General features: G+C 40.8%; 1 protein-coding gene across 2 annotated transcripts in view; it reads right to left on the bottom strand.

Moving 5' to 3' along the window:
• Positions 1-24,748, bottom strand: part of ret (ret proto-oncogene receptor tyrosine kinase) — a 34,699-nt gene extending 9,951 nt beyond the window's left edge. The window contains exons 1-10 of one of the 2 annotated variants that reach the window (XM_054798125.1): positions 24,507-24,748; positions 10,253-10,498; positions 9,811-10,104; positions 7,351-7,589; positions 7,080-7,275; positions 6,799-6,998; positions 4,167-4,449; positions 2,355-2,486; positions 2,052-2,162; positions 1,865-1,978 (exon numbers count right to left, since the gene is read on the bottom strand). In XM_054798125.1, the coding sequence (XP_054654100.1) occupies positions 1,865-1,978; positions 2,052-2,162; positions 2,355-2,486; positions 4,167-4,449; positions 6,799-6,998; positions 7,080-7,275; positions 7,351-7,589; positions 9,811-10,104; positions 10,253-10,498; positions 24,507-24,576 (1,885 nt within the window). In that variant the 5' untranslated portion in view covers positions 24,577-24,748. The remainder of the gene's footprint in view (positions 1-1,864; positions 1,979-2,051; positions 2,163-2,354; positions 2,487-4,166; positions 4,450-6,798; positions 6,999-7,079; positions 7,276-7,350; positions 7,590-9,810; positions 10,105-10,252; positions 10,499-24,506) is intronic. The other variant, XM_054798126.1, reaches the window with a different exon arrangement.
• Positions 24,749-25,246: the final 498 nt, after the last annotated feature.

The following is a 25,246-nucleotide window of genomic DNA, read 5'->3' as shown; positions in this document are numbered from 1 at the left end:
TCATTAGGGTGACGGGTGAGCTGGAGCCTATCCCAGCTGATTTTGGGCAAGAGGTGGGGAACACCCTGGACCGGTCACCAGCCTATGGCACGGCACATACTGTACATACAAACATTCACACTCACATTCACACCTCCGGACCATTTAGAGCACAGGTGCCAAACTCAAGGCCCGCAGGCCAAATGTGGCCCGCCACGTCATTTTATGTGGCCCGCGAGAGCAATTAAATAGGTCAAAAGCGTGCTTTGATCAAAAACTACATTTCCCACAATGCCTATAGACTACAATACGAAGTGACGGCTCACCGCCACTAAACGGCAGTGTCTCCACATCAATGCCAACGAGTTGAATTGACAAATAAATAATGATCCCAAAATGTCCAGAGAGAGAAAAGTTGATGCGGATGGAAGACCGTTTCAAGAAAGATGGGAAGGCGGGTACTTGTTTATGCTTCAAGGAGAAAGACCGGTATGTCTTTTGTGTCACAAAGCGGTGTCGGTTGTTAAAGAGTACGATCTGCGTCGGCATTTTGACACTAAACACGGAGCTAAGTACGCCAAAGCTAGCCTTCAAGAAAAGCAACAAATTGCCCAAAAATTAAAAGGCAAACTGCGGTTGCAGCAGAGTGTGGTCACAAAATCCACAGCCAAAAACAATGCGGCAGTGGAAGCTAGCTTTATTGTGGCTGAAGAAATTCCCTACGCTTCCAAGCTGACAAATTCAAATGATTTATGTTGTACCAGAGCAACAAGTAAGGATATTTTTTTTCTATGCAATTGTAATGTTTGTCACTTGAATAAGTAATCAATTTAAAATTATTTAACATTAAGGAGTTGTTATGTTTATTTTACATTACATTCAATTACATTTAGTTTTATTTATAAGTTACATCTGGCCCTTTGAGGACAGCCATTATGTCGATGTGGCCCTAAGTGAAAATGAGTTTGACACCCCTGATTTAGAGTCTCCAATTAACATAGCATAATGCATGTTTTCGGTATGTGGGAGTAAGTCTGAGTACCACACAAAGACCACACACAAATGACCAAATGGAGCTTTGAACCCTCAATCTGAGGTAATTACAGTTACTAGAAGAACTAAATAGGAGACGAAGGAACCAATATATGGAATTTTTCTGCCAGGTCAATGCAAGATCATTGACAGAGTCACATTGAAAGCCAAAAATGCTAACACAAACACATTTGTATAGTTTTACAATTACAGTTTTACTTGCATAAAACAATTCATAATGCATAATGTTGAATGAAAGGGATAAATAAACATTTAAGGTTACCTTTACCTTCATTGAAGACATGACAAAGCAACGAGATCAACACAGACGCCTCCTTCGTGTTTTGCCATGAGTTAAAACACGCTAACCGGGGCGTACGCTAACAGTAGCCATTGTTCACTACTACTACACAGGAGGCTAAATAGCTAGCCAATGAGGGTTGTGGCTGCTCATTCTCAGGAAAACACTGCCCCAATTCAGAGCATTGCAAGTCACGTGCTCAGCCCCCCGCCAAAGAGCTATAGCATGATCAAGATCATGATCATAATGACTGTAATGTAGTGACAGTGTATTGCTGTCCCAAATGTATTACTGTGGTTGGAAACGGAAATGACAATTGCAATATTTATTCGCTTTCTCTTCTTCTGTAGATACTGTAGTCCCTGTCCTTCTGCTACGAAGCCAAGATGGCGATGACGGAGGGCGGTTAGGCTCCATTGCTGCACACTCACCATTTGGAGCGTGTTTAGCGCAACATCAGGGCACAGAGCGCACTGCATTTTGCTGTATTTCACAGTGTGAATGTACATAAAATGAATTAAGACGCAGCCCATTTCTTTCTCTACGACTCACCCTCAATATCTTCTTTCTCACAGAAGCATCTCTCAGTGTAGCAGTAGCAGGTCCCGTAGCCAGCCTGGATACCGTTCCTCAGGCCGAGTTCATGACCGCCAATGACAGTCTCTTCTTCACACACAAAGTGAACACTGTCAGTGCAACAGCCATGCCTTCTTTTCTGATAGATATGAACAGAACATACTTGTACAGTCTTGCGGGCATATTGACGTGTCTTTGCTTTCAATAGCATCACAAAAGCTGTCTGGACATGTGCGCAGGTCAGGTGAACAGGTGGAGTAGTTTTCAGAAATTCCTGCAATAATAAGTAGGGCAAAAATATTATTCCTGTAAATAATAAAATAGATAAAATAAATCATAATAAACATAAATAATCTGTATAATATACATATATATATGTTTATTTGTTTTTATAAAACAATGACAACAATTTTAAACTGACAATTGTTGCTATTTGTTCTTTAAAAATATGTACTTCAAAAATGACCTTTTTCGGTGCCTTGCCTCCACTGGCACCTCCCAGTGGTCGCCCCCAGGCCTCGGGTGGACTCGCAGTCTCCTCGCCGTCTGTTTTCTGCACAGGGCGGGAACTGCTGGCTCTCCTGACCGCCCTGGTTTACTGTGTAAAACAGGAGCAAATGATCTAAATCAGACGTGTCCAAAGCGTGGCTTGGGGCCATTTTTGACCCACACCTTGGCATATTGTAAAAAAAAAAAAAGGAATTAAATATTAATTAAATATATTATTAGATATTGCGCTAATTTGCTTTGTCTCCTGTGGATGTTTTAGCATGTATTAACTAGGGCAGTTAATGCGTTAAGAACGAGTTAAAGGAAAGTCTCTTCTATTTTTCTCGATGTGCGATTAACGTGCGCACTTCCTGTTTGACCCTCGGCCCACACCGTAGTTTGAGAAAACGCAGCGGTGTTGCAGTTAATGTTGAGCCACATACGGGAAAAATATTGAGCAGAAACGGACAAAGAAAGCGTATTTTGAGCGGTACGTTTAGCTTCAGATGGCTCTCTCGACAAGACCAAAGTCGTTTGTATCTACTGTCACTGTGAGTTGAATTGTCATCGGAGTACGTCGAGTCTCAAATGCCACTTGCTGGGTTCAGATGGGGAAACTGAAGATGCCGGAGAATGTGTTGGTGGAGCACTGCAGGAATTTTTGATTGTCATTTGTACAGTGTTACCATGACATACAGTATGAGTGTCCCAACGAAGTAGTGTTTTTTTAATTTACCAGCCGTCTCTTGGCTGCAAGCTAAAATTTGGGATACGTGCTGCTAGTTACCGGCAGGCACGGTCGAAGACAGCTATTTGAGGGGCTTCTACCACAAAGGTGGAAGTGAGCGAGCACACACACGGCGCTCAATGAGATGTTAGTAAAGGCTGGCGAGGGAATTCATTATCATGCGATTTATTATTGTTTGTGCTTGAACTGCTGTGTTTGTCAAAAATGAAAGAATAACACTTGTACTTTGCAAAACCCATACTACAAGTGTGATACAGTGTGAGTGTTTGTGTGTGTGTGTCTCGAAAAGAGTGTTTGGAAGTGAAGTGTATGCTCTAGCCTGACTGCATTACAGTATAGTTCTGTAAACTACTGAGTGTACTTGAGCACTTTATTTTTTGTAAGTCGTCAATATTTATTTTTCTAACACCCTGTTTTCATTTCAGTTCGTTGGTGGGTGTTTATGCAAACCTTTATTAGTAATGTTAGATGTTTTGTGAGATTATTTGCTTGAGGAAAATGACATTGGAGTGATGGACAGTTTACCTTACCAACGTCTACTTGTTGTACATTGTGTTTGGTTTTTATACATTGAGGTCCATTTTGTGTTGAGCTGTTTAAAAAAACAGAGTGTTTAATAAGCAAAAGGTTTGCATAAAGCAAACATATTATCCAGTGTCATGTTGAAAGGTGCATTAAAAACTCTTAAAATTATCTTCCAAAGGTACATTTATCATAGATTAAAAACTTCTATCTGCAATTAATTGTGATCAATTATGAGTTAACTATGGCCCTAGTATTAACCTATGATGGATTGGTTTTATCATCTTTAATAATGCACAAAATGTATCAAAGTGGCCAATTTTTCTGTGTGCAGCCCTCAGGGGAAAATGTTTGGACACCCCTCATCTAAATACAAATGCAAAAATGCCACTTATTTCTAAGTCTAAAGCAGGGCTGAAGATGATGGAACACCAGAGGCTCACGACTAAACCATTCTTGTATTTAGCTGATAACTTTTCATAGGAAAACGTTGACTTAGTGTGGTTGCAGGTGTTTCACCTTCACTATCCAGAATGACTTGGATCTGAGTGCTGGCCTCCATCTGCGTGTGCTCCTCCTGAGCTACAACAACGTACTGCAGATCCTGGCACTCTGGTTTCCGCAGCGCCTCTGAGTCGTTCACATAGAGGAGTCCCCACATTTCATCTGGGGCCTGTGTGATGCTGATGGCTGCATAGCAGGACAGCTCGTCAGCGGAGATGTTCTTATCAGGCAGCTTGAGCTGGTACGTGACTCTGAAGCCATCAAATTGCTGGCAGTTTTCCACACAGACTCTGCCCACCTGAGACGGGAAAATAATCAAAGAATGGAATGACGCTTTCAAATGGTGTACTGTCACGCGTTTCAGATGGTGTTTACTGAGCCAGCAGGGGGCAGTCTAGTAAAGGACTCAGCTAACCCTGATCATGTGGCTCCTCAGCTACATCAGCTGACTTTAGAAGACTAGATTAAATGTATAACACGCATGCAATTGGAAAGGGTGCACTTCAATCCTATATTGGTTGCCCCCCACACCCCAAAAAATGAATTTCTTTTTTTCTATAGGTGGTCCGTTCGTAGACTGTGATGTAAATTGAGTTTTAGTGTAAGTTGGAACTTATATGTAAATAACACCTAAGTGACGCACACTGTACAAAGAAGGACATACAAAATACAGTAAATATTAAATACAATAATTACATGAAACTGTAATAAAAAGAGAACAACTTCTTACTTTTATCCGTCTTAAAACACTGTCCCACGCTAGTCTGGAAGGATAACCTCCCCTTATCCTCCCCGATCTCCTTGTAACAGTACACAAAATCCATGACCCCTCAAGCATTCGTTAGCATTCAATAATCTATATCCTTAATGATGGTCGCGACAGTCGAGCGTTTCAGATCAAATATTGGTGGGCTCTCTGAGCTTTTTGTGATGTTCATTTTCACTTCCACTGTGATGGGTTTCTTTTTACTTTGGCGCACTGCTGCTTGGGAGACATAATGAAGTGCAAAAAGTTAAGGGATTAGCGATGTCATCCTTCCTCAGAGTGGCTGCACAGGCACACACTGTATTCTTGCAGCACGAGTCTCGTGTTTATGTACCAAATCTAAGTTTTGGATGTCTTTATGGCAGCGTGTTCGTAACCACAAAACATCGGAACATGGAACGTTGTAAACTGAGGACCACTTGTATTGGCCAAATAATTCTGGACTTAACTGTACAGTCATTCCTCGTTTATCACGGTTAACTGGTTCCAGACCTGAATGTGATAACTGAGTTTCCACAAAGTAGGGTTTCTTATTTAGAAATGGAATATTTTCATAGTTAAGAGCATAGAAAAGTGGTTTGCAACCTTCTAATTATTATATAAATATATTAGACATGAAATCTAGACATGAAATAACACCCCTATAGTCACCTTCACACTCATATTAGCCGATGTAGTAGACATAAAAGCCAGAAAATAAGCCATTTGTTACATAAATATTGCATAATATAGACTCACACGTTAGCATTGGGAGTCACATTATCCCAGAGTAGTACCTGCGGTGGCTATTGTCTCATCAATGTAACATTACTGACACCTAATGACTAGCATAGAATAGTATATATATCATACTCTGAATGTGTCTTCTGAATGCCTTGTATGTGTATTTGAGTAAATTTAGCCATTTTTATGCACGAAAATGCTTAATTTAGGTCAGAAATATGTAAAAATGCGTTTAAATTGTATTGTATTGTATTGTATGTACTTTATTTATCCCACAGCGGGGAAATTTACTTGTTACAGCAGCAAGCAAGCAAGACAAGTAAAGAGAACAGTAAAGTAAAGCATCGTGACTACAACATGGTTCAGGTGGTGCAGGTGTTGTAGAGCCTGACAGCGGTCGGTATGAAGGACCTGCGGAACCTCTCCTTCTTACACCGTGGGTCTAACAGTCTGCTGCTGAAGGAGCTGCTAAGGGAAACAACAGTGTCATGTAGTGGGTGAGAGGTGTTGTCCATGATGGATGTCAGCTTAGCCAACATCCTTCTCTCCCCCACTTCCTCCACGGAGTCCAGAGGACCGTCCAGGACAGAGCTCGCTCTCCTGATCAGTCTATTGATCCTGCTCCTGTCCCTGTCCGTGCTGCCCCTTCTCCAAATATGCATATTGCTTGACTAATACTAGGCTGTAGTCAACCACGAAACAGCATGATTCGTTAATTAATATATTTTTAAAAACGTGATTTATAAAGCCCAAAATTCAAAGCTCAAAGTGGCAAGGGACGACTGTATTTGCATATTTGAAGACAAGTATCAAATGGTAGGCTTCAGTGCCATATTACGCCCCTGAGTCCAGTAATGAAGTCCTGAGCTGTGGTCAAGAAGAAATCATCAGGACGTTGGACACCTTTGCTGGCAAGCTATTTGTTGGAGTTGGATTTTAATGAAAACTGTGACAAACGGACACCTGAAACAATCCCTCAACACGCCCCAGCCTCAGAGATTAGCTTGAGGGACTATATCAATCAACACACGTCCACCGCAACAAGTTGGCTTCGTGATTTTTCATACTCAACATGACATCAGCTTGGCGAAGAGAAACAAAAGTTCCCGAATGTTGATGACGATTGATGTACCCAAGAGTGTCAGAATTTCTGAGTACCTGAGCATAGAGTGAAGCCTTGCGTGTGAGCGTGAAGACATGTGTGATGTTGTCAAAGTAGATGTGGACGGGCAAGATGGTGACGTTGAAGTGAAGTAACACCGTTCCCTCTAGACCAGGGTAGGTGGTGTCATTGACCAGGTAGTCTAGCTGCACACTGCGATTCTCTGTCACAAACAGGTTCCTCTTGAGGACCAGCTCTAAAGTAGAGACATGAAAAACTTTGTTCAGAAAAAGACCTCATCATCGACAGATGCGTTGCAGTTGTTGGGATTACTTACGGTAATTATGAATGGTCTCTCTGACGCCGTTATGAGCAGCTTTCTTTTCACTGAAACTGCTTTTTACATCAAATGTTTCCCTTGTCCACGGATCAGTGTTGAGCAAGGTCTCAACATACCCTTTGTGACTCTGGTCCACGGAATACATGGAGGTCAAATCCCTGTCAAAAACAGATAATTTTCCAAAGGTACCACCCTGGAAAGAGACACAAAACACATCAGCGCGTCTAGAAACCACATTCCAGAATCAGTCTTTGATATTTCTTCTCACTTTAGTCCGATTGAAGCTGATGATAATATCTGCTGCCTCTGTTCCATTCACATAGGGTGCGTTATCATCCTCATCATTAACAAAAACATCCAGAGGAGTGTCCAGCGTAGTGATGGCGGTCTCTGTCCGAACTGTGCAAACCAGCAGGAGCCTGTAACGTTCACTCTCCTCTCGGTCCAAAGCTGCAGTCACAACTAGCTCTGAGGTGTTCTGGTTCACAGCAAAGGGGGCAGGTGTCTCTGTTAGAAAAGGAAATATACGACACTGCTTAGACCGCACTAAATATAGACCACATCTGTCCCTCAAGCTGAACACTAGTTATGACTCCCGTGAGGTTTGTCATGATATGCATTGTTTTCATTGTAAAAAGTTGTGAAGGACACCATAGTAATCCATAGCACTTTTTGGTCCCACAGAAGGTAACCAATCAATTAGTTGACACTGAATTAGGATGTCTGTGTGATAATGGAAATAGGAACAGAAGAAGGAGAATAACTCTTGTTTCCAAACAGCTCAATTGTCATATCACTGTGTTGTGTTGTGCTCCTCTTTGTGACGAAGGTTTGTCGTGATTCCAATCCAGTTGGAGGGTGCTATCCTACATGGTGTCAGAAGTGGGATGTTAGTCCATTTGTGGCATGCCCAATCTGAAGGACCCTTGGGATGGAGGGAGGTGGTGTGTTCTAAGTATAACTGTGTACAGTCATTCCTCGCCACTTCATGATTTAAATTTTGTGGCTTCACTCTATCTATCCATCCATCTTCTATGCCGCTTATCGCGGAATGCTGGACCTATCCCAGGTGACTTCGGGCGAGAGGCAGGGTACACCCTGGACTGGTCGCTAGCCAATCGCAGGGCACATACAGACAGGGCACAGGGTATGTAGTACTTTACACTGGACACTAGGTATCAGTAATGTTACTTTAAGACAATAGCCACCGCAGGAAGTACACTGTCCAGAAAAACACAAGGAACCCTCCCAATGCTAATGTGTGTCTATGTTATGTCTTATTTATGTCTAATATGTCTTATTTTCGGTTATTATGTCTGCTATATTGGATAATACAACTGTAAAGGTGACTATAGGGGTGTTATTTCATGTCTAGAGGGCTCTAATAATGTTGAAAACTGTCTTTAGAAGGTCGGCTTTCTATGCTCTAACTACAAAAATATTAAATTTATAAATGAGGAATCTTACTTCATGGAAATTCACTTGTCACAGCCGGGTCTGGAACAAATTAACTGCAATAAAAGAGGGATTACGGTACAGTCGGCCCTCGCTACATCCCGGTTTGAATATCGCTCCCTCACTCTATCGCGTTTTTTCCATGGCTTACTATTTCTATGGCCTATTGAAAGACAAGTCATATGTAGTATTCTGGTCAATACTAGGCGTCAGTACAGTAATGTTACATTGATTAAACATTACCTGCATTAAGTCAGCCATCATCAAAAAACAAATAGGAAGCTAACTAGTTGGCTGGGTAAATTGCCTCTTGTGTCACTTCAGGGATCCCGTAGCCTGCGCACAAGCGGTTCACAATGCGATTGTAAAACAACGCTAGCAGTATTGTCGGAGTGTATGTCTATGTATGGCAGATTAATGTTAGACTGGCTGTCCTGGATATCAATCGAGTGACAAATGTCATCGTGAGGATGGCTGATGTCGATCTTTTTTTCTAATGCAATGCAATCGACCCACATTATGTTTAAGATACAACAACAACAAGGAACATTCCTAATGTTAACGGTGAGTTATTATGTGTTATTATTGCTTATCATGTTTACTATATCATGTAATACGAGTATAAAGGTGACTATCAGGGTGTTATTGAATGCCTAGAGGGGTCTAATAGTTTCTAGAAGGTCATAAACAGATTTTATATGCACGAATTATGAAAATATTCCATTTATTAATATTGAATCCTACTTTGTGGAAATTCACCTATCGAGGTCGGGTTTGGAATCAATTAACTGCGATAAACGCAGGATGACATGTATACCCATTTCTTGTTGTCAGTATAATTATGTATGTGATCTGGATAACCCTATACATCCAGATTCAAACCCAGTTTAAGAGTGGGATGAAGTGAGATGGTTAGCAGTGAGGCCATCTGCGGTGGGCCCAGTTTGAATGGGGCGCCTGTGAGTTACATGGGTGAGCTGCTGGAAGGTGGAGGGAGTGTGCTACATTGGTGTGAACAAACTGATTACTATGCCAGTTTGAGGGTGAAGTGGTGTCAGAAGTGGGATGGTTCCCACAGTGAGGCTCTTTAATTCATACATGTCTTTGTTTAATTCATTGGCAGGTTACAATGCGTCATGTTGATATGACGTTACATATCTATGTTACATGACTATTCTATGGTGGAAACAATGACTGGGTAACTGTATGGGTCAAAAAAGCACAGGCCTCACCGACCAATGACAGGCCATCGAGATACTTTTGTGTCACAAACCTGACTCTATGCTGTAGGAGATGGTGTAGTTGGGGCAGACGTTCTGTCTTGTGAGACGTCGAAGCTGCATTATGGCCCCTGGGAACCTGTTCTCCATGATGTGTGGTTTGGACGTGTCTCGGTGAGGGAAGCACAGCTCTTTCATATCAGTCTGCGCACATTGGGGCATCGTGGCATTGACAAAGTCCAGGATGATCCGAGGGTTGTTTCGAGTGGCGCACAGGGACTTTTTGGTGAACTTAGGTAGCACCATAACATGGAGGGACAACTTCTTCACAGACCATAAAGGTTTATCTGATAAGAAAGACATTTTAATCTCAAACACATGACAGAACTTTTTCAGTATGGGAAGAATGCAGGCTAACTGGATCTTAATGTAGTAGATAACTGACAGCATCACTACCAGTCCTACATCAATGTGGAATGCTCGTATGTGACTCACATGGCAAGGCAAAGTCGCTCTCCTCCAAGGTTTTGTTCAAGGACAATACTCCAGTGGTGATGTCCATGTTAAACCAGGAGCTGTAGGGAGGTCGTTTGACTGAACTGGACCAGCACAGGTAGAAGTGTGGCTGCTCCGACTCGCCGTCCAGCATGGCGTGAACCTGGAGGACTCTGCTCCCTGCCGGCTGGCCAACATATATGGTCTCCTTGTACTCGTTCTGAGGGAAGTACAGTCCTTCAGCTGCTGGTTAAAATGAAAAAGAAGACAATTGAGTCATGCTAATCTTGAAGAACTGAGCTTTTTATGCAGGTTTTGACAACAATGCTGTTTAGCAACGTTTCATGATGATTAGCACAGAAATTGAACATGGCAGGTTTCTTTTGTTCCCTCTTCCTTTCCTCCCTCCTGGTTAGCGGAAATTGAAAGGAGGACTCAAATGACGCAGCTCTATTAATGAATTTCTCATGTGGTCGATATGCGGTTTCCGATCGTCCTTGTAGTCACCTTGAGGTGTTTAATTAGGCCACATCACATGACACAGAGGAGAAATGAATCATTACCTGCCAGAGGATGGGTGAGGGGCGCGTTTATGTGCTTGTAAGGCTACTCCACCGAGAGCTACATCACATCAGCTGTGTGTTTTACAGGAAAATCGAGATGCGAGTGTTCGTCCTGTAATTATATCCCTGCTATGATCCTCTTTGACGACAGTAGGCGACCATTTAGGGAGCGCACTAATGTCATTAGCAGACAGCAAAACTAGATTTTCTATTTCTGTTGGTGCAGTTCAGGCCTCGGCTCTGGTTTCAGACATTGATTTAATTTCACAGGACTTGGATGACAGGAGGCTGGATTGATGGATAAAATGTTCCTTCCTGAAAGATCGACATTCACTCAGGGTGGCTGCAGCCATCTTTGTTAGGATTGTTCCTCAGAAATAAAGGAAAAAAAAAACAGCCTTTGGATTGGTCGTCCTTTGGGACTCAAATCATAAGCAGTCATCTATTTTTCAGTTACAGCCACAAAATAAAACCCCAAGCAAAATATATGTACTTTATGGACAAACATTTGAATTAGTGTTAATATCTGTTTGACCCCAACAATTTTGTTAGTTTACATAAAGAATATTCTCAAACATTTTTTCTATTGTTTAATAATTGTATTATTAATAACTTTAAGTACTCTAGTACTAACGAGTATTTGTTTAAAGTTTCCCATAGTGTTAATGTATATGCAATGAATGTAATCAGCTGACAGTTGATGTAATGCCAACTAACTTTAATGTCACCAGATAAAATTTATAATAAGAAACAATGAAAAATACATCATTTTGCCTTTTTTGTATCTGTTTAGTTGAAATTGAAGTGTAAGTGGGTGTTTTTTCTGTCATTAAAAATACACATTTTTTAAGGCAGGTGTAAGCGTTTTCCAGCCACATTTGAAAAAATGCATTTTTTTTTAAATCAGGATTTGTATGGGGCTTGAAAATGAGAAAAGATATTTTATAACAGACAGAAAAAAAACACAAAACTTGGCGGGGGCACATAAAAGGTGCAGAAAACAGGCTGACCCTGTTATACCAATTACAGCCTGAAGAGGACGCCATTACCTTTGCAAGAGGGGCCTACTTTTGTTACATGGGAAAAAGACACTTAAATTAGTACAAAAAGATTACAAATTGTGATCAGATTCATCCCAGTTTTGAAATGAATTAATCTGACTAATCACTATTTGCGACTATGTCTGATATACGCCAATTTTACTGGATTTTATCAGCAGAAACCTGCATGGCAAAACAGGATTACATGTATTAACAGCTCCAAATGAGCTGAATATGTAAACCAAGCTAAAAGATACCACACATGCCTGCAGATCAATTTGCCTGACACTCGTCTCTTTAATAGCAGAACATTTGAATCACACTATTAACCATGTTACTATGAGCAATTAGAGGTTGCGTTCAAAGACACCACGTATGATGAAATCACAAGTTTCCGGTATATATTCCGAGATTTAAATGCAGCAAATTGTACTTCCACATTAAGAATTACGCAGTGGAAGATACAAATATCCCCTTATTGCTTTTCTTTGTCTTCCCATTTATATAGATCACATATAGATCATATACAGTATATATAGACCACACATACATGCATAATAAATATGATGTTGTGATGTTCGCAGTGGCCCTGAATGCATCTCGCAGGTGTAGAGAAAATGAGGAAGTGTCGGACAGACATGAGACATGTTAGCAAGTTGGGTATGCAGTCATGCCTTGTTTATAGCGGTTAATTGGTTCCAATCCTGACCGCGATAAGTGAATTTCCACAAAGTAGGATTCAATATTAATACACAAAATATATTCAAAGAGCATAGAAAACCTGTTTATACAGGTTTTAACATTATTAGATGCCTGTAGACATGAAATAACACCCCACTAGTCACTTTTACACTCCTATTATTCTTTGTTCACATCACATTCACTGCGGGGACATAACGGACGGCCGTCGCTAGCATAGCCAGCTAGCGAGCTAACTAATTAGCCTTTCCAATTCACGTATTCTAAACTTAAGGAAGTGTTTCAAAAAGAGTGGGGAAGAAGCACAAAGAAGCCAAAAACGTACCACTTGCACACAGAATGAGAGGAAAACCTTTTTTAAATTCGATCTCAGCCATGGCACGTCGGCTCTGCTCTGCTGGTTCAGTAGCCAGTCTCCATGCAGTGTGAAAGGTAATGTACTCTAACGTCAGGTCTCATAACAGTACCGATGCCTAGTGACCACAATACTACATATAACATGTCTTTCAATATTTTTTGACTAATAATAGGCCAATAGTCAACCACAAAACAGCAATCATTTATTTAATTTGTTATTTTTATCTTTTTAAACTGTAATGGACGACTGCACAGTATATATTGGAATTGGAATTTCAATAAAGTCATAAAAGCGCAATACATTTGTTACCGTCAACATTTTGTCTTTGACAGCCCTATGTTATTATTATTATTGTTATTATTATTATTATTATTATTATTACTATTATATACTTTCATGTATTTACTTAATAGGTAATAAATATCCGCTGGTAACTCTACCCCAAAAATAAAATAAAAAAATCAAATATTGTTTTAGATACGTCCACGTGGATGTCAGCAGCTTTTCATATAAGTAACGAGAAGGTCCAATATGTTAACCAGTGGGAGCAAAACATATTTATGAAAGCATAAATTGTCTGTGCAACACAACTTGTTTATATGAGTCAAAATTTAATTTCTCCCCAGGACTGAGGCCAACAGAAAGCAAGTAATCAGACTTAATTAATTGGACGGATCGAGCAGCCATTCTATCGTTGGTTTGTAAAAACATCATGACTCATTACCTCCCTCTAAAAATGACAGAAATGCGACATCTCATTTCCTCACACTATGGTGGGTTAATAGCTTAAATGACGTGCTGGTCGCACATGCAGGATTTGGAAGTGGGTATATACTGTATAAGAATAAAGTATTTCTGGAACAGCGTTAGCCTGTCATACCTGAGCAAATATTACCTTCAAAAGCTTCAAACAGCTACAAAATCTGACGCTGAGCTGCCACTTGTAGTCGTTTGGTCAAAAACAGGAGTATGTTTGAACAAGAGTACACTTGTAAGCAGCCATGTTTACAATAACTATCTTCTACTGCTGAGTGGCTGGTGAAATTGATGTGTAAAATGGGGAAAAACACTCTTAGACAACAGAAACAACAACAACAACACACTCTTTGCTTGACCTTGTTGAGATGCCAGGAGGTAATAATGACCTGTGTGTCCATTCCACCTCATATATTATCTGTGGAAGGACAAAAGGGACAGAGGCTCATTGCAATATCTGAAAGCAAACCACAGTGTGTCTAGAGGTCCTCAGTCAGAACTGATAGGGTGGGACGCCCTTTCTGTTGTCCTAGACAAAGACAGGAACTCAATTAACTCAATGCACGCTTGCACTGATAGATTTACCAGCTATGACATCACGAGCTCGCTAAGACTCACTACACTAACTGAAAGAAAACAAGGAAAAAAAAGCGTTGCTGATCAGGGAAAGTGCGCGCTGTACCTTCCTGTCACCAGTCCTCCTGAGAGCTGAGCCTCTGTTTGCCAAGGTCATCAGGCACTGCATGTGTCCTTGGTAACGACTCATTGGAAAGGCAGCAGACCAATCAATAACCGTACTAATCAACAGCCACGCTGATTGTTTTCCACTGATGAGAAAAGCTGATGGCAGCATGTGTAAAATCATCTCGTGGCAAATATAATGCGGCCACTCTTTTAAGCATGACCTTAAAATGATCCCGTTTTCTGCAGTCACAGAAAACGGGATCATTGGAACCATCAGTTTTCAAATAGGCCATCATTTGTGACAAAACTGCCTTCTGTGATATTACAGCCCATTTACTCCTGTTATATCAATTCAATACAAAGCTCGCAGCGCATTGCACCCAATTCTATCAATTCAACAAATAAATTACCTCAAAATCATCAGCTATCACGGCACCGCTGCTTGTAAAGAGGCAACAGTTAAAGGATTCGTTCGCCAAAAAGCTCCACCTTGAGATATACTGTAATTCTACTTTATTGATTATGACGTTTTAAAATCTCTCCCTCCTTCCCTCCAATGCACGATTGTTTCATCATGCCCGAGCTTTATTTAATAAAGCTCAGACTGGCATGCTTTTAAAACAGTATGGTGACGTTCAAAAGGAAAGTCACTTCCTGTCACGGTGCATGGCAGCGTTACAATATCTGATCGCTTTCCAGCAAGAGCTAATCAGTTACTTTACCCTGCTGCATACCTTAACACAATAATCAATTACACCCAGATGTAATCCAATTAGCTCTAAGAGAATACAAGAGCACTGGAGCCAATGAACCGTGTTCATCAGTCATCAAAAAAATCAAATAGAGCATCTCCTTGGGGGTAGCTGCAAGTCCAAATCAAGTTTAAGAAGTCCCACGGGTCTGTCAGTGGAAGCAAGATGTGTTCACGTGATGCGTGGTGCACCGTCACAGTCATTATCCTGCTATGAGAAGACATCAGCAGCCATTTAGTATCCAGCTTCACTCAAATGTGCACACCTGCAAGCACATGCTGCTACGCAGACAGATGAGAAAGACTTCATTTGTCATTTTACTAAAACTATCATGACCTTCCGTCCGCAACATGTCACGAGGCTCAACTGCTGAAGGTTCATACCCGAGTGTCGATCTGTAGCTGCACCTTGATCCAGACCCTCACCACGCAATCGGTGCCACGCCGCTACAAGGTTTTTAGGATATCGGCTTTGTTACACTGCTCAAAAAAATAAAGGGAACACAAAAATAACACATTCTAGATCTGAATGAATGAAATATTCTTATGAATTACTGAAATATACTGTAGTTGAATGTACTGACAACAAAATCACACAGATTATCAATGGAAATCAAATGTATTATTATTAGTAGTAATATTATTATTGGGGGTGTCTTGCTGTCCACCTGTTGTCCATTCCATTTGCACAACAGCAGGTCAAATTGATTGTCAATCTGTGTTGCTTCCTAAGTGGCAGGTTTGATTTCACAGAAGTGTGACTGACATTGCGATTGATTAAGTCTCCCCTTTATTTTTTGGAGTGGTTGATTTTTCATGCACGCCTGCTAACTGTGTACTGTTTTATTGTGTTATAATGCCTGTAACAATTTGTGACATTTGCACATTTCGTCTTTATTATCAACCATTTGTATTTCTTATTGTATTTTTATTGTATTTGTATTGTATTTTTATTGTATTTGTATTGTATTTTTATCATCTTTTAGTCTTTTCCGTTCCTTTATCGCTGCACAATACAGGTGGGTCATACTACAATTTTTGGTGTTAATTTATCCATCCATCCACATCTCCTCATTAGGGTCGCAGGGGTATGCTGGAGCCTATCCCAGCTGACTTCGGGCGACAGGCGGGGTACACGCCAGCCAATGGCAGGGTACATATAGACAAACAACCATTCACACTCACATTCATACCTATGGACAATTTAGAGTCTCCAATTAACCTAACATGCATGTTTTTGGAATGCGGGAGGAAACCGGAGTACCCGGAGAAAACACACGCACGCACGGGGAGAACATGCAAACTCCACACAGAAATGCCCAACGGAGATTCGAACCCAGATCTTCCTAATCTCCTGACTGCGTGGCCAACATGCTAACCACGAGGCCACCGTGCGGCGAGGGGAAATTGCTTTATGGATCATCCAGCATAAATTATGGAAGTAAATCTCTCAAAGTTTCTGGGACCGGCTGGCGGGAGGAAAGCGCGTATGGGCTGACGGAAAATGAATTTCCAAGTGAAGTGAAGGATCGAACAAACAGTTGGTGAGTGGTTGATTGGCAAAAGATAAGTCACACATTCAGAATAGTAGGGGAATGTGGACTACAAAATGGTCAGATATAATCAGAAATAATCTCATGTGGATCTGCACCAGTCACACAGACCACGAGGACATAAATGTCCTTCTTTGTTTCAGTCCTCGTTGTAAATACGATGTCAAACACAGAGGGCACCACCACGAAACTGGAAAATAAGTTAAGTCAAGGACTGTGTGAAACAAAAGGCCCAAATTCCCAAAGGGCAAAATTTCAATCAATGTCTCCTTGTCTTTTCATCGCAGCAAATTAGATTCTAACCATGCATGAGGAGGAAGCCTGACCCATAACTGACTAAAGGATCAGGCAGAGAGCTGGGGAAGCCTCCATGCATCTCAGACGGGGGTGACAAACCTCCCGGCAATAAAATAACCATTGTTGTCTGCAGACGACACAGTTCTACGTGCTTGTGATGCATTTTAGTAGCCTAATTCAAGTTTGTTTTTTTTTTGCTTCCCATAAAAGTACTATATTATCCATCCATTCATTTTCTATGCCGCTTGTCATCACTAGGGTCGCGGGGGATCGCTGGAGCTTATCCCAGCTGACTTTGGGCGAGAGACGGGGTACACCCTGGACTGGTCGAAGTACTACATTAGTGTTATTTATTTTAAGTATCATTATTATTATTATTTTACTGCTGGGATAGGTTCCAGCAACCCTAGTGAGGACAAATGGTACAGAAAATGGATGAATGGATTATTATTATTTTATTTATGGTATATATTCACTCTCTGTTTTTTAATTTGTCTTATGTAATGTCCCCACCTATTCTAATGTATTTATTTATATTTATTAGTAACAATTTATTCCTATTTTATCACGTTTATTAAATTTTAAGTTTATTTTTTTTCTTAGTTTTTCACGTTTAGATTTTTCCCTTTTCCTTAATACGACACAAACTATATTGTGTCTTTATTTTAACCAAGGCTGCAACTAAAGATTTATTTCTTATTGATTCATCTGAAGCTGTTGGTTCGATTAATCGAGCATTGGTTAGGCCCTAAACCAGGCGTCTCCAAAGTGTAGCCCGAGGGCCTTTTACAGCCCGCAGCCCTTTTCTTATTGGCCCTCGCCACATTCCAGAAATATATTTAAACTAGATAATTAAATAAAAAACAGCAAAAATGGGGGAAAAATAAGTCGCTTGACAAGAATAAAGTCAAACTATTATGACAATAAATGCATAATATTAAGAGAAAAAAGTAAGAGACATTTTTTTAAAATCATTCATTCATTCCTTCATTTTCTATGCTGCTTGTCCTCACTACGGTCGCAGGCGTATGCAGCTGACTTTGGGTACAGGTACACCCTGGACTTGTCGCCAGCCAATCGCAGGGCACATATAGACCACTCATACTCACATTCATACCTATGGACAATTTAGAGTTGCCAATTAACCAATTCATGTTTTTGGTTAGCATGTTGGCCACACAGTCAGGAGATGGGGAAGATGTGGGTTTAAATCTCCATTGGACATCTCTCTGTGGAGTTTGTATGTTCTCCCCGTGCGCGCGTGGGTTTCTCCGGGTACTCTGGCTTCCTCCCACATTCCAAAAATAAAAAAGGACAAATGAACAAAAAAGTAATTTAAGGAGAAAAGTTTCATACTAATACAGTGGTACCTCGGTTAACGTCCGCCCCGGTTAGCATGTTTTTCGGTTAACAGCCAACATTTTTGCAAAAATGTTGCCTTAGCTCGCGTTCGCCCGCTTGTTTAGAATTTGGTTTGTTTATGCCGCCGTCTAGAATCACGCGCACAAGACGAAATCTCCCGATACTTGTATGTGATGCGTTGTGGAGCCGCGGGCGCCATTTTAGGACAACAGTGTTTGTATCGGAGCTGTAGAGAGATAAACAACGTAACAAACACATGGACTGCACAAATGTGATGGACCGTACCGAGACAACGGTGCAAGAGGGTCCGTCGTCAAACTGATTTCAGAGGTATGTAAATATGATGTTAAATGTTCACCTGTCCATTCATTTGTCATTTGTAATTATTTTTACATCATTTTCTACATGCAAATCTATAATTATTATCTATAAAATGTGTTTGTGTTAACATTTTGGGACTCTGGAACGGATTATGTCATGATTTGCACACTGTTTTGGTCTCCTGCCATCTGCCGTGTCTTTGCAGTCCTGCAGAGGACGCCTCGCACCTGCTCGCCTGGCCAGCACACCTGCATGGGTTGGTTTAGAAAATGTAACAGTGGCTCCGGTATCCTTTGATTTTTTTTCTTAAGTATGCGGCGCTTGATGGAAAATGTTTTGACACCCCCGCCCTAGACGGACCAAATCAATAAGCACCAAACACAAACAGTCAGCGGTTTGGTTCGCAGTGTATCAGAAAAGAGTCAAAAATGTCCATCACTGTTTTCCAAAGTTAAAGCTGATGTGTGTGAATATCTTGTTTTTCCTAAAACACAAAGATCATAGATCTGCTTTCATGGATGACTAAGGAAATTAAAAAATATTCACATTTGAGAAGCTGAAATTCAAGGATATTTACATTTTAATTTTATTTCAAATACCAAAACAGTTGTCAATTAATTGGATAATGATTTTAAGCATCAATTAATCAATTAATTGTGGCAGCTATTTGCTATTTACTGTTATTTGCTTCTTGATAAACCGTAGCGTACCATAACCAAGATGAACAATGTCATCAACACACAAATATGGCGCTTGCATGCATGATGAGAAGCGACACTTTGCACAAGCTGATATTAAATGAAAAAAAAACCTCGTTCCTTCCCACATAACTTGCATCAGGTTGTTTTCAAAATCGGAGGAGAACGCACTGACAGCAAAAGAGACAAATCGACAAGATTAATGAGGCTTCCGTATTGGCACAAGACAAAACAGAAGCTTTACTAAATCATGTAATGTAATAAGGAGCTAAATAGCAGCATGCAGCAAATGAGATTTATTGGTTTGGTGCCTTGAAAAGAGAAAGATGCTGATGAAAATGATGCAAGCAAGAGGAAGAGAGAGACGTCAAAGAGGCTGCCACGGGATGGACGAAACATGGGTGGAGGTTAGCACTTGGTTAAGGTTACCAAAGGGCAAAGAGGGTCAAAGGTACAGAAACACGGTCATGGAAGAAGATAAACGGCTCGATGCTTTTATGTGAAAACATTTGCGGCTCACCCTGGAAGTGATGGATTACGTACGAATATCCGCTAAAAGGATCCAGAAAAATGCTACCATCGGGTCTGTGTGGATTTTCTTGGCCTTAATCAATTATTAGTCTGGCAAACCACTAATCATTAGCCAATGGTCAGTTTAATAAATACAAGATATTTATGCGCCAAAGTGCTTCCAACAACATTTTAGATCTTCCATCTCCCTACTTTATCCAAAAGTGTAGGCTGCTGTTAGTCCCTGAGCGTTAATTGCCCATTTCCTCTGATTCATTACCTCAGCAAGAAACACTTCACCAATGAGTAACACGCAGGATGGGAACGGCCGCGTAATGCATTAGGGAAATGTTTAAAACATTAAATACCCACATATAAGGCTTCCTTGATTCTTTTTCCAGTTATGCCATGAGTACATTAAACCACACAGTCGGTTGACACAACATAAGGCTGACCTTCACTGTTAAATCCCATTAAATACGATACTAATACTATATTATTTCCTTCATCGAAATGAAAATTCATGCAATTAACTACAAATAATTACAAATTACAAATGAAACAAATAAAACCCAATTTATAATGATACCAATAGCATCATTTCAAGCAGGGGTGTGGCCCATGCTGTTTTTTGGGTTTTTTTAGCCCTCAGAACGTCCATTCATCCATTTTTCTGTAATGCTTATCCTATCACGTGGGTATGCTGGAGCCTATCCCAGCTGACTTTGGGCGACAGGCGGGGTACACCCTGGACTGGTCGCCAGCCAATGGCAGGGCACATATAGACAAACAACCATTCACACTCACATTCATACCTATGGACAATTTAGAGTCGCCATTTAACCTAACATGCATGTTTTTGGAATGTGGGAGGAAACCGGAGTACCCGGAGAAAACCCACACACACACGGGGAGAACATGCAAACTCCACACTGAGATGCCCAAGCAGAGATTTGAACCCAGGTCTTCCTGATCTCCTGACTATTTGGCCAACATGCTAACCACTCGTCCACCGTGCGACCTCTAAAAAAAAATAAATGGAATTTTTTTTTTTTTTTTATGTGGTGGCCTGTTGCATTTTTTTACCGGCCCTCAGCACATTCTATGAAAAAATGAAAATGTAATCACATTTTATAAAAGCAACAACAAATCAAAATAAAACAACAGCAAAAATGGAAAGACGAGCAGTAATTTGATGGTCTGGGGCATTTTGTTTATTGACCCTCAGCACACAAAAAAATAAAACAACAGCAAAAATTTTAATTAGAGCAGTAATTTTACAAGTATAAAGTCGTAACATTAAGAAAAAAAAGTTGTACTACTACAACAAAAAGTCATAATATTACAAGAATAAAATTGTGATAGGAAGAATATTTTTTTCCGAAGCACATACGAGCTCTATAATAATAATAAATATTAAAGAAAAAAAAACGTTATGTTAGGGCCACACAGTGGCCGAGTGGTTAGTATGTTGGCCACACAGTCAGGAGATCGGGAAGATCTCCGCTTGGGCATCTCTGTGTGGAGTTGGCATGTTCTCCCCGTGCGTGCGTGTGTGGGTTTTCTCCGGGTACTCCGGTTTCCTCCCACATTCCAAAAACATGCATGTTAGGTTAAATGGTGACTCTAAATTGTCCATAGGTATGAATGTGAGTGTGAATGGTTGTTTGTCTATATGTGCCCTGCCATTGGCTGCCGACCAGTCCAGGCTGTACCCCGCCTCTCGCCTAAAGTCAGCTGGGATAGGACCCTAATTAGGATTAGCGGCATAGAAAATGGATGGATGGAGTCTGAAAGCCTAACAGTCGGAGTTACGTAGTGTGCTTGGGCCTCATCACGTGAACAGTCCACGCAAAGACACAAAGTTGTTCATTGTTGTGTGTGCGTCATGTGAACAAATAAGTACGTTACGTACGCTGTGCATTCAGAGTGCTTAATTTTGAGGATTTCCTTTTAAATTGTGTGCTAAATGAGAGCTAGTCTTATGCGGTGCTGTGACTAATTAGTGCCTTTTCTGAGCTGTGAGTCTGTCATTTGTTTCTGGATTGGCTGCACTGACGAGTATATTTGCAGTCAAACATTTCTGATGCAACGATTAAGGTCAGAAAAACAATACGGTCCATGCTTTCAGCAAACAACTGGGGTTTACATGGATTCAGGTTAAATGTCTGACGGGCTACGGGACTGTGAAAAAGTTTGGTAACCAGCGATTTAAAGGCAGACATCTCATTTCTAAAAACGTTGTTTGGGATGTGAGATGCACAGGAGCTCCATCAACTTCTTCTTTGTTGTCGTCATCGTCATTAAGAGGTTGGGCGAACAATGAAATCAGTGTGATGCGTCATTTTGGCAGCAGATGAACGGAGCGGCGTGTGCGCTTGTATAACAGACAATATTTTCCTAAAGAAAACAAACAGCCAGTGTTTGCCCGGAGATGTGAGCAGCTGCTGCACACCTGCCTGGCGCTCGCTCGCCTCCTCTGCTCCTTTTCTAGCTCTTTTACTGCCACGATCAGCCAGGTGAGCGCATCATAGGGAGTCTGTTTCAGCACCCATATAATCACCTTCACTTTCTTCATCAAACCAAGCAGGAGGAGAAATGCCTTCTATCACACAATAAGCCAATCAGGAATGTCAGAGGGTATATGATGTAAAGCAACATCAATCAGCCTTTGTTTGGCCTGCCGCTGTCAACATGACAAATAATCAGAGATTACATACGCTCATGTCACCTGGAAAATGATCATGAATCATTTTAACAGCCTCACAAGGAAAAAAAAAAGCTCCCTTGGGTAGATTACGTTTAGTCTACTTTTGCAGAAATGAAAGAAATCCACATGAGCACAAAGGCCTCATATGAAGTGAAAGACCAGGAGTGAAGAATTGAAGGATGCGGAGGACACTTTGATACATTAAAGATGCAAAAAGCAGTCCGTTGTAGGCCAAAAACATTTTAGCTTTATGTTACAGGTGGCAAAGCAAATCAGAGTAATATTGAATAATATGTCTCAATAATAATTAATTTTATTTTTTACAATATGCTGAGGGCCAATAAAAAAGTAGCTATTGGCCAATAATGGCCCCTGCGCACCCCTGTCAAACACTAAAGCTTATACAGTAATCCCTCACCACTATGCGCCTCGACTTTCACGGCTTCACGCCAACACAGTTGTTCAAAAATGAATTCACAAATGAAGGTTTCGTGGTTGAGGATGGCCTATTATTGTCAAAAAATGCATATTTAAAACAATTGTATGTATTTTTTTTGCCTAAATTGAGCATTTTTAAGCACATCAATGACTAAATCTACAAAAATACAAATATAAGGAATTCAGAAGATGCATGCAAAGATGTGATGATATGAACTTCTCTGCACTGGTCACTAGGTGTCAGTAATGTTACTGTAATGTTCGATGAGGTTTGAATTATTTCACAAAGCGCAATAATCCCTAACACGGGCTACTAAACCCACGCCAAGATAAAATTCAACTTTGAACCCCTGACGTCAATTCCTGTCCGCCCCCACTCACCTCCCCAGCACATTTACAGCAATACACACGAGCACGAGTATTAATTATGTGTTAAATGGCTTATTTTCTGTTATTAGTCTACGACATTTGATTATAGGGGTGTTATTCCGCGTCTCGAGAGCTCTAACAATGTTAAAAAACGTATTTATACAGGTCTTCTATGGCCAAATTACAAAAATATTCAATTTATAAACAAGTAATCCTACTTGGCGGAAATTCATTTTTCACGGTTGGGTCTGGGACCAATTAATGACTTACTTACAATTAATTACTGATTACTGTAACCTCTAACTAGACATTCTACATGCAGTGCATTGGTGGCTAATGCACACCAGCTTCCACTCTTAGTTGGAGTTATTTGTGTGAGGTCGGTGGTTCACACCAAACTCATCCAAGCATGGCTTTGTGCACTCGTGCCGAAATAATGTGTCCAAATTGTTTTATAAAACGAAGAATTACAGGTTTTAGGTCTTACAAGGTCTCTGGTCTTGATTAATTGAATCAGGGGTGTCCAAAGTGCGACCCCGTGGCCATTTTCAGCCTCCTGCATGTTTTTTTTTTCACTTGGTCTTTTATGCACAAAAGGAGAAGAATATCCAAGTAAAAAAAAAGTTTATACGCCCCTCAGTATGTGGTACACCTCAATACAACACAGAAAATACTTTGCTGCACACATTAATGCACGCTCCTGAGCCATGAGTACCACTTTAAATATAGACCACATGGGACTACAGTGTTAGTACAGTTGGGCTGTGGGATTGTGAATGGGATTATAATATTATGATTTATGGCTGTATTGACACCAACGTGCCATAGCTCACATAACATTAGATACACACAATGTCTGCACCACTTTATGCACGACAAGCATTGTCTGGCCTCAGCAAAAACATGGGATCTAGTTTTAAAAATAAAAAGTGCGTTAGTAATAGTTAATTAGTCTATTTAATGTGCTTTTCCAATCAAATACTGTGCTCCCATGTAGACACAATGAGGGCTGTGAATGTCAGATGACGTCTCATACAAGCACAATCAATCCAATCCAAACAATAAAATCGTTTTCCTCTTTAATGTCCACTATTTTAACGCACAGGCATCTTGTTAAAACAAGTCAAAGTGATGCTGGTTCTTACCTGGCAGCAGCATCCACAGCAGCAGCACCACGGCGGCGTTTCCCCGAGAGAAACCACAAGTTGAGCCCATCTTCGCCAACCATAAGTGAAAGTTGATGCATGCAAATGCACTTCACGCACTCGATGAAGCCATCGAACAGCGTATATGATCAAAAGCGAGAGGAAGAAAAACCATCAGCAGTGCGTGTGTGTCCCGTGGATCCAGCGGTGCCGAGCGTGGCTGCAACTGATGCTTCTGCGGCTGCACGGCGTGGAGGGGCGGTGGGATGAGGGTGGGATGAGGGTGGGGTGGTGTGGGGCTCACCGCCTCATTGCCCACGCTGCTTCCGCAGCAGCAGGCGGCAAAGGAGCTCCAGGAAATTTAAGAGCATAATTTAACAGCAGGTCAGTCATCTCATTAACACTCTGCAGGGGGGATAATTAACAATAACTATTAAATGTATTACTATATAGTTTTTTTTTTAAAGGCGCACTCAAATGCGCCAGGGGATGAATTTTAATCACTTATTAGTATTAAAGATCATTCTGACTTGATTTCCATGTAATTCAATTGACTGAAAATGTCAGAATACCTCAAAGTCAGCCCACCGTGACCCTAAGTGGTAGGAAATGAATGAATGAATGAAAAAAGTGTTCAAATTAAAATAAATACTTCATCCAGTTGATGAGCCTTTTCTTCCTAAATGACCTATAACACCTGGATTTAACAAAGCAAATACAGTCATGGAAAAATGATTAGA

The sequence above is a fragment of the Dunckerocampus dactyliophorus genome, chromosome 14, assembly GCF_027744805.1.
Source record: "Dunckerocampus dactyliophorus isolate RoL2022-P2 chromosome 14, RoL_Ddac_1.1, whole genome shotgun sequence".
In the NCBI taxonomy this organism is placed as follows: Eukaryota; Metazoa; Chordata; class Actinopteri; order Syngnathiformes; family Syngnathidae; genus Dunckerocampus; species Dunckerocampus dactyliophorus.
Note: the sequence above shows the minus strand (reverse complement) of the source record. Positions and strands in the feature narration are given on the sequence as shown.